Raw genomic sequence first — 10,070 nt, forward strand, 5'->3', positions numbered from 1 at the left:
AAAATATAGACTGCTTGATTATTAAGGCAAAGAAAGTTCCAGTCTGGATTTGGGTAGTTGAACAGGGGCACCTAGAACCAAGGAATTCCAAGAGAAAATAAATTTCTCAGCTGGATGACACCAAATTCTTTCTCTGCTCTACAGACCTATACTCACCTACCTGCATATATTTTTGATTTTCATAAGTCCTGATGCTGAAAAGCCCATTTTGGGGGAGTGTTTTTAAGGCTCCCAAATCTTCCAGGCATTTTGTAGTTATTTGGAATGCAACTTTCCTTTCTATTATTTCCTCCCGGATTTTGTTATTACATAGAAATATCGTTGGGTTTTGCAGGCTTATTTTGTAGCTGGCAACTTTGCTGAAGCTATTAATTGCCTCAACCAGTTTCTTTACTGATTTCCTAGGATTTTTAAGTATCATGTCATCATCAAAGAGGAATCATTTTGTCTCCTCTTCGCCTAACATTAAGCCTTTGATTTCCTTCTTTTACCTTATTGCTTTTGCTAGCATTCCTGGTCAAATAACAGTGGGGAGAGTGGGTGCCTGAGAGAGTCTTGTTGTACATGGCTTACTTTGACTATGGATGATAGCAGAGAGATAAACTTCAGGAAAGAATCTAAAGCCCATGCATGGAGTTCACCTCCCCAGGCCCCAATTTCTTCACCTGTAAAGTGTGGATAACAGTATTTATGATATAGACTTCACAGGGTGTTTTTAAAGACCAAATGAGCTAATGGATGGAAGCATCATGTAAATCTTAAATTGGCACATAGCAGTTATTATTAGTAGCCTACAATAGGGTCATGTGATTTGGCTCTGAACCAAAAGCTCCCAGGATATTTTATCATCTGCTGTGCTGCTGGATGTTATTGTGTATGGAAGAACTGTGTGGGCCAATGTACTTGTCTTGTATGACTATACTCTAAAAGGAACATTCCTAGAGGTAAATCTGCAAAGTGCATGGAGAAAGCCAGATGGTTATAGGAATCTCCCCTTACCAGACCTGGGGAATTAAAGATAATCTTGTTTTCTAAATTCCAGAGGCAACAGAGGGCAGACCTACACTGAGGTTCTCAGACTGGCTATACAGAAAGCAATATGAAACAGACATATTCCTAAAAAGTTGTGGGTGAAGTGAAATTTGAAAAATAAGAATTCTCTTTTCCCACTGACTGCCATTATGAAATATGATGGCTTTGTATTTCCTTAAAGATAAAAACTAAGCTTTTGGCACCAGCATCTGTCATTGTGTAAGGATGTCTTGTGTGTTTATATCAGGTGTGTGTGGGTGGGGCGTGGGATGGGTCTGTAAAGATGTCAGAATGGATGCTGCTCCCTTGTCTCTCTTTCTCTTTCCTGACTCAGGATTTAGGGCTCATAACATGAGGCTACTTGGCATTTCCTGATCCCAGTCCCAACTTCAAGCAACAATAGCTTACATTTATAGAGAGTGTTAAAGTTTACAAAATTATTTCCTCCCAACAGTGTTGGGTGATGGGTAATAGAAGTATCATGATTCCTAAATTTCAGACTGAGGCTTCAAGAGTCTAGGTTAACAGCCTACCTAGTGACATAACACAGACATGGCGGAGATGGGCCTGGAACCCAGATCTTGTGGCTCCAAATCTAACATTATCTTTCCACTATTAGATGTTGCCTTTTCTGGACAATCTTGCCCATATCCCTCTGAAACTTGAGATCGGAGTAGACCCAGGCATTGTGGCCTATTTGTCAGGGAATTCTCCAGGATAGGCTGAGCATCGGATACCAAGGAGCTGTTATAGTCTGCAAAGATGTTAGCTTCCTGGCATGAGGTCAGGGTGTGCTTTGGACATCTGATGGCTGTCAGGTCCCTTAAACCTTCCTAGAGTCCCCATGGCTTCTCTTAAGAAGTGGCATATCTCTTTCCTAACATGATATTGGTCCTCTGCAAACAAACTTCATCTCTTTCCAGCAGCAAGAGTTGTTCTGAACAGAGGGAGAGAAACTTGAGTAACATCTGGATAGAGGGGAGACTAAATGACTGTCATGAATGAGGTGATCTGCTGCTTCACTTTTTACAGTATAACCCAACAGAAAATCAAATTGCCACCTTGTTTTCTCCAAACATTTTTTCATACATACCTTTTCTTGTAGCCTGTTTTGCAGGAGCTGATGTTGCCTGAAAAGCAAAGGATCATTGTTGAGTTTTTTGCTTCAGTGACCAAAAAGCTAGACATCTTCCTTCCAAAGTCCTCATTATTGAATCTAAGGCTTGTCTTTATATTTGGGAGAGTGTTAGATGTTCACAAAGAAGAGAAAAAACTTCTTTCTCAAGGTCCCTCTTGCCCTGTCAAGTAGATTTGGGTCTCTGTGGTAGACAATTGCTGTTCAGGCCACTGTGTAGGCGATATGGGGAATCCAGCCACTCTGCCAATGCCATACCCTGAACCCTGCCCCCCCCCCCCCCAACTAGGTCTGGCTCCTCCTAACGAAGAACACACAGAAATGGTTTGCCATAGGGATGAGATATTCCCTTAAATTCCACGGGGCTCTGATGGGGTGCTTGGTTGCAGGTACTTGGGCCCCAATTCTAAAATCACATTTCTCCCTAGCCTCAAAATACTATCTCAGGCAGTTTCTCCCCAGCCCAAGGATACAGGCTGCCCTAGCAACAGCTGTTATCTCCCTTCCTGCTGTAGTAGCCAGATGCACCTATAGAACTCATTAGTTTGAACCAGTTGTGTACTGGCTTAACAGGCTGTGCACTAGGTCATAACATAGGACATTTACTACTCACTGACCAATCATGTATCCTAGGCTTGGACATACCTATACTCCCTTACATTTATCTTGTCTAACAAGACATTGATGAGAACAACCTGGTTTTTCTGAGCCAGCCCTGACCCCTGGTTGACTTAGAGACATTTCAGACCTAAAACCACACCTCCCTTGGGCTATTTCCTGATGAATTCTGGGTAAAATATCTGTGCAGTAGATACCAAAAGTGCATGTTCCTTTAAGAATTGACCACTCCTTAACTACTCCCTAATCCCACCCCAAAACACCCAGGTAGCATATTTGGCACAAGTGATACTATAGAATATCCTATATAAACTTTCCCTGTACCCTTTAAGGTTGCAGGTTCCCTAAGAACTCTTAGCCATTGAAAAGTGTAATAAATCTTTACCTTGACTTCAACAATGCTTGAGTCCGTGAATTCTTCTGCAGATGACCTGCCCCCGGTACCCTGGTCTTTGTGGGGGTCTCAAACCCCCCCTTCCAGCCCTCATCAGTTCCACCATAGCATTTGATGAATGCAACAACTTTTACCTTGTATTTGAGTGATATCCTGTTTCACATCTGGAAAAGTCTACCTGCTTGCTCTCCCTTGTCCCAACTCTTGAAATTCATTCATCCCACTCCCAACTCAAAAAGTTTCTAACCTTTCCTCCAATTAGAAATCTCATTTCTTATATCCTGTTAATTGTTTTCTTTTAATGCCTAAAAATCTCTCTCTCCCTGTATTCAGGGTCCCGGTTTGTTATGTCATTGGCATGCATTGTTTTAATAAACTGATATGCTCTTAAGCTCAAACTTTTGTTTCCTCATTTATTTCAGATTTCACCATGACAGTTTTTGGTGAAGCCAGCCAAACTGAGAAAGAACTCCAACCCCCAGGATTGCATATTCATTTTTATGGAAGACTGCCCTGGAGGTAGGACCCCCCTCTCGATTTCAATTCTTTTGAGCCAAGGTAAAGTTTACCCCCACACTGCTGCGGAAGACATATTCTGTTTAAGGGGACAATGAGTTTTGGTAATAGTAAAATACCAAAGGATTCCTCCTTGGAGAAATTTCTTTTGTCATGAAACCAGGGGACGAGCTCATTGTTAAATTGACACCCCCACCTTAGAGAAATTCTCATTGACCTCGAAACAAGTATAGATTCCCATACAAGAGTGAAAGAGGCAGCTAAAAGATAGAGCTCTCATATTATGCTAAAATATATAAAATCCAAATGGGTCCCAAAATTTACACGACAGGATCTTTAATCACTGCAAATTTTGGAAAATTGTGCACACTGTTTTCTGTCTTATCATTTTGTCTGTTTTTATGTCTTTGTAAAATGCTCAGAAAATAATCTTTGTTGTGTGTCATGTTTGGTGTTTGTAGATTCTGCTACCTTGAAAACATTTCTTAGGGGAAAATGCAGCCAGCCAGGAAAACTGCTGAAAAGTTGCAGCCAAAGAGTTTAGTATACTGGGAAAGATGAATAAAGTTTCATTCACTCATTCAGCAGTTTCCCCAAACTTCTGTAATCTGATGCTAACCTCTGTCCCAGTAATCAGGACTTAACTCCTACTTTAGGTTTTCAACAAAAGATTAGGTTACAAAGGAAAAAAGACCTTCAATATTCTTTCTCTGTTATTTCAGCCCTGGTCACCATGGAGTTACAGAGATAAAATCAAAGAAAAGATAACTTTTTCCTAGTTTGTAGGAATTTGTGGCATTATATATGAATGAAGACTGCAAATTATAGTAACTGCTAAAAATATCTTAGTAGATGTTGGAAGTTTGGAGATTAAGGAGATTGGAAATTAATCATTAAGGAATTTGGAGATTAATCATTTTAAGATTTCAGGGGAGAACTACTGGGATTTAGGGTAATTCCAAGAACTCATTCGTTTCTCTTTATCCAATCGGATAAGTCACTTAGCAGATGCCAAACACATCTTAGTGAGTTTTGGGGTATCACTCTGTAGAATTTGTTTTAAGGAAAAATAAGAATTATGTAAAAATTTTAGGAGTAAACAGCACTTAGATTCCTTTTTCTCTGACGATGATAAATGAAGGAAGGCAGCTAGCCAGTTTGAAAGTAATCCCAGAGGGAAGAAAATAATTGGTATGAAGTTCACATTTTAAATTTATCTACAACTTAATAGGCATGTCTTATGAACCTTTTCTTGACCATGTTTAAATTAGGGAGCAACTTAAAAATGAGAAAAATTTAATTAAGAAATGGAAAGGGTGATTTAAACTGAAGAGGGATCTGTGTGAAGCGACCACTCACTCCTCTTCCACCATTGCCTGGACCTAGACCTTGGATTCATGGTGATGGGAAATAGGGAAAGTGACCATGAATTGGAAATATCTTTCGGGAACACTAAAGTAGAACTTTCAAAGCATTACACAACAGAACTGTTTAGGTAAACTAGAAGCAAAATCACCAAAGAAAATTAGAAAAAAACCATTAGGTTTCTCTCAGGAACCTAAAAGGGTAACACTACTGCAATTAATTAGGACTGTGCAAAATTTTGTGCTGAATTGCACAATAAAATAAAGATTAGTTATTTAAATAATTTGGGATATGGTTAGGAAATATAGCACTCTGCTCCTCAAAGATTATTCTGGGGGTATATTCACCAGTCTTTGGAATCTCATGAGCTCCAAAGCAAGGGGATGGGAATACAAGGCTGCCACTTGGAATAGTTTAGGATTAAAACTGAAAAGCCTCAGGGAGAGGGAGGATGAGGCCAGGTTACGAACATGAAAGGAACTGATTTGACTCTTTGGGTGATTTTTGAAAGAAAATAAATTAAAAGTTTATGGAAAGATCAAAGTGCTACCATGAACCTTTGTAAATGAGCTGTTAACTCTGAGCTCTAAATTTGAAAGCACAAGTGACTAATAGCCCTGGGAAATTGAGATTTTGATATTGTGGTTGTAAATCCAGATTTCATTTGGTTGAAATTTATCCTGTAACTAAATTATGGTGTGGTGAAATGTGATCTCATATTAATTGTGGCATTAAATGCAAAAAAAAATGCTGGAAAAATGCAAGGAAGCCTGAGTTACATTCCTGTCTCAGAAATTTATTAGCTGTGTGATCTTAAGAAAGTTATTTTATCTCTGTTTATCTCAGTTTGCTGACCCATAAAGAGGAACATAATGGAACCCAGCTCCCACCGTTGTTATAAGGATCAAATGATATGATTGTGAAATACTCAATTTGGTGCCTGGCTTATGGTAAGTACTATATAAAGTTGACTATTTCATTGGATGTAATTGTTCCATACTTGATAACTTTATACCAGGTTTTTGATGTGATTAATACGAATTGCCAAAGGTAATAAGGTCAATGATTTTCTGTGCAAGATATTTTAGGAAATACATTTGGTTGAATCGATGCCTTCTGACTGGTAAAAATTTTTGTTTCATGTTTTAAATACATGATATTATGTCAGAAATGCTGCTAGACAAATACCTCCTCTTTTAATCTGGATGCCCTTAAATTACAAACTGAGCTATTAATATAATGTGATAAAAACAGATATATGAGAACTGTTAAATGCTTAATGGGTCACATTTTGTTTTAAAACAGAGAATCATAATTGACTGTTTGGGAAAAAGTTGCACAGACTCTTTAAGATATTCTTATCTGTGAGGTCCCTTGAGACTTTGTATTCAGGAAAGAGTCATAAGATCTTATCAGCCCTACTGACTGAATGTTGCAAAATCGAAATGACTAAAGTCTGAGAACCTAGAACTGAGAAAATAGGATCCCCTCTCCCACTCTTTGTCAAAGTGGAGAATTCACAAGTTTACTATAGGACAAAATGAGTTTTCATTGTTAGCTATCACTTATAAAAATTATGAAATGTACAGTGCGGTTTAAAGCTGTGACTTCAATACATTATGTCAACTATCATGTATTTGCTGTGTATCTGAAACTCCAGAATGTGGTTAGTTTTAATTTATCAGTAATGGATAATTGAAAAGTAATGACATGTAAGTGTTAGGGAAACATGAGAAAACTAATAATATTCAAGCCTGTTAGAAGTGAGCCCATCTAACAAGCCCCAGCAGTGAGAAACATGCTCACCTTAAACAAAGAACAATCCCTGTTGTGAAATCAGGAAAGCTTTTATTCATTTTTACGTCCATTCCCCCTGAATGGACGGGTAGCCTCCCCAGGAAGGTTACAGGATGACTACAACACATTTAGAAAAAGGGGGCTTCTTATATTATTTTTTGAACTTTGGCTCTCCCTCTATACTGTCCCCTGGCCATGTGACTTTACGTTCTCCTCTCTAATAGGCCCTTCATTAGTTTCTGACCTCCAATCTGTCCATGCTAGGTCCCAACCCTTCTCACCTAGGAATGTGGCCAACAGAACTTTCTTGTTTACCACACAGCCTATACTCTGATTAGTATAATTTTGTAATTTGAGGTAAAAACTCTTGGGGATATAATTTGATTACAGGGATGGCTGAAGTGCCCATTAAATCAACAGTTCAGCAGTAAAGCAGAAAATGGCATGTAGTGCAGTCCATTGCAGGTAGATGTCTGTCCCTGGGAAAAGCTGAGGGGGGTGACCTTGGTATGGTTTAAGGTAATATCCTCCTGACTCCGTTTCTCCATTGTGCTATTTCTTTTCTGAACAGAAAATTTTACTACCTGGCTAATTCTGAACGTATGGTACCCTGTGAAAAATATGGACATATGGATTGCCTGTCAGATATGACTTGTGCCTAGAATCAAACAAAACGAAGGGAGTTTTTCCTCTGTTATGGTAGACGTCAAGTCATTCTGTGCCCTTGAAAGGATGAGTCTTGACATTGTTGCAAAAACTTGGGAGTCTCCTTTTCCTTTCGTAGCAAATTTCCAAAAATCAGGTCAGGCGAGCAGTGGAGGTTTTGTAAGTACAATACTAAATCCATTAATTAATAGATTAATACTGGAATATTTTTGAGCTACTACAATAAAATGCAGGTATGAAAAATCTTATAATTTTCATCTATATTTTTGGCCAAATTATAATATAGTGATGATATCCTCCCAAGACAAATTAGACAAAATAATAAAACAAGGATGTAATAATATATAAGTTTTCTAATTAAATGGAATAGTAAAATTTGAGGAACAGGAATAGACTTTTCTTTAAGAACTACATACACATGCATATGATTGACTTCTAAATGTTTCTAATTGGAAATTCAGGCTTTATGTTTTAGTAGTAAGTTCTCAAAACTGGATTGAGGATTTAATATATAAAGTTGTATTGATAATTGTAAAGTGAAATAATTTTCCCATTTGAAAGTATGTCTAATAATTTTAAAAGACAGAAGGTTCTGACCTTCATGATTGTTTTTAGATTCTTATATCAAGGAGGGGATTGAGGTAAAGATAAAAACAGCAAGGGGTATATAGAAATTCTCTAAAGTCTCAGGTGAATTATGGGTTCTAACTTGATGTTCTTATAGCTCTGTTGTTAGTAGGATCAACTCTATAAGGCTTGAACTGGTTTTCACCAAATGAACTAGTTACTGGAAAACAAAATTTAGGAGTTGTACTAAGTTTTATTAAGTCTTGTTATTGGCAGATTTTAGCAGAATTATTTAGGAATTTCTGTAAATGACTTGAAACCGAAGAAGCATAGCCCCTTCAGAGCTGTCCTGAGACAGCTATTGGTCTATTCCCAAATGCCCAAGATATGTCCAGGGACTAGAGGACTACATGGGGCATCTGGGACTGAATACAACATGTGATGATTAAATGGACATTGGGAGTGAGGTTACTAGGTTACAAGGAGACTTGATGTTATTTGAAACTGATGATCACCATTGTATTGCTTTGGCTTTTCTTTGTTTCATTGTGTTTATGTTTGTTGAGTTTTCTTGGTTACTTTGGTGACATGTAAATCTCCCCTCTCAAAATTAGTCCATTTAGCGTACCTGTACAGGCTATTTAACAAGATTTGTATATCATCGTAATTGTTCTTAAATTCTGTGTTAGCTGTTGTACTAAACTATGTAAGAAGATGCTTCCCAGTGGTCTTTTCTTGGTATATAATGTTGATGGTAAGCATGAGCACATTAAAAATCTTATAAATTTGGCTTATAAATAAGTGATCTGTTGGGGGAGTGGACTAGCCTCCTCAGCAATGAATCAAAGAGGGAAATTAAAAGAATGATGGGACTTGTGTAAACCAAAGTGACTTCATCTTGTAAAACTGACTTCATTTTGAGACCTAAATAACATTTTCCTGTAAATTCCACCTGCTTGCTAATCATGGGATTGAGTGACATTCTGTTTCACATCTGGAAATATCTGCCTGCTTACTCTCCCCTGTCTCAACTCTTGAAACTCATTTATCCCCCTCTCAACTCAGAAAGCCCTTAATTTTTCCTCCACTTAGAAATCAGATTACTTAATCTTGTATCCTGATTTATATCCTGTTAATTGTTTTCTTTTAATGTATAAAAAATATCTCCCCCTGCATTCAGGGTCCAGTGCCAAGCTGAAGAATCCTGGTCCCGATTTGCTACGCAACTGGTATGCCTTGCTTAAGAAATCAATATGCTCAGAAGTTCAAACCTTTGTCTTCTCAGTTATTTCAGATTTTACCCATAACAAAAGTCACACTAATTTTGTTCTTTACTTACGTATTTGAGAGAACATGAGAAAGGAAGGCTCTTTGGGATGGTTGCCCTAAAAAAAAGATTCATTATTTTCTTGTAACATTCAGAGAGAGAAAAAGAGAGAGAGAGACAGGGAATAAATATTTCTTGGTCCCAGGCCATTTGAAAATATAAGAGCAACTCCAAAAGTGGGTATTTATACTTCTTCTGGGAGGCAATGTGAATGTGTTAATTATTAATTCATCTACTTGCTCAAAGTTTGGGTAGTTCTCCATGTGTTTCCTTTCTGTCTTCCCACTCAAATATTGTCTAGCTTAATTATAAGTTCCCAGAAGGCAGGAAGTGGCTTCTGTCAATTTGCTTAGGATATTAGTTTGCAAAACTCTACAGGTAGACAGGGGCTGAATAAATAGTTTGGGATAATGGTGGTGATAATATAAGCCTCTACAAAGAACATGTATGCAGCCATACAGTGATGATGGGTACAACATTCTGTCCATACTTACGATATTCCTGCTGAAATACAATAAAAAATAGAATTCTATTAGAAGGATCTATTTTAAGGGCTCTTATCCCTTTTTTGTTTCATGGATCCCTTGGGCAGACTGGTGAAGCCTGTGGACCCCTTCTCAGAGTGTTTAACATAAAATACATAGGAGTCCAAA

The 10,070-nt window shown here is 37.9% G+C and overlaps 3 protein-coding genes across 7 annotated transcripts in view; 1 reads left to right on the forward strand and 2 right to left on the reverse strand.

Annotated features, from left to right (window-relative positions):
* The window catches only part of LOC140515486 (fibrous sheath-interacting protein 2-like), a 48,790-nt gene extending 46,357 nt beyond the window's left edge, over positions 1-2,433 (reverse strand). The window contains exon 1 of the mRNA XM_072626222.1: positions 2,126-2,433. The gene's annotated coding sequence lies outside the window, so the exon portion shown is untranslated. The remainder of the gene's footprint in view (positions 1-2,125) is intronic.
* The window catches only part of LOC140515491 (uncharacterized), a 497,421-nt gene that overhangs the window by 339,675 nt on the left and 147,676 nt on the right, over positions 1-10,070 (forward strand). For all 5 annotated transcript variants that reach the window (XR_011971047.1, XR_011971045.1, XR_011971049.1 and 2 more), the window contains exons 16-18: positions 3,602-3,698; positions 5,907-6,010; positions 7,429-9,319. The gene's annotated coding sequence lies outside the window, so the exon portion shown is untranslated. The remainder of the gene's footprint in view (positions 1-3,601; positions 3,699-5,906; positions 6,011-7,428; positions 9,320-10,070) is intronic.
* The window catches only part of LOC140515488 (fibrous sheath-interacting protein 2-like), a 45,182-nt gene continuing 44,427 nt past the window's right edge, over positions 9,316-10,070 (reverse strand). Inside the window, exon 14 of the mRNA XM_072626235.1 lies at positions 9,316-9,475. Within this exon, the coding sequence (XP_072482336.1) occupies positions 9,426-9,475 (50 nt within the window). The 3' untranslated portion in view covers positions 9,316-9,425. The remainder of the gene's footprint in view (positions 9,476-10,070) is intronic.

The sequence above is a fragment of the Notamacropus eugenii genome, chromosome X (assembly GCF_028372415.1).
Source record: "Notamacropus eugenii isolate mMacEug1 chromosome X, mMacEug1.pri_v2, whole genome shotgun sequence".
Taxonomy (NCBI): Eukaryota; Metazoa; Chordata; class Mammalia; order Diprotodontia; family Macropodidae; genus Notamacropus; species Notamacropus eugenii.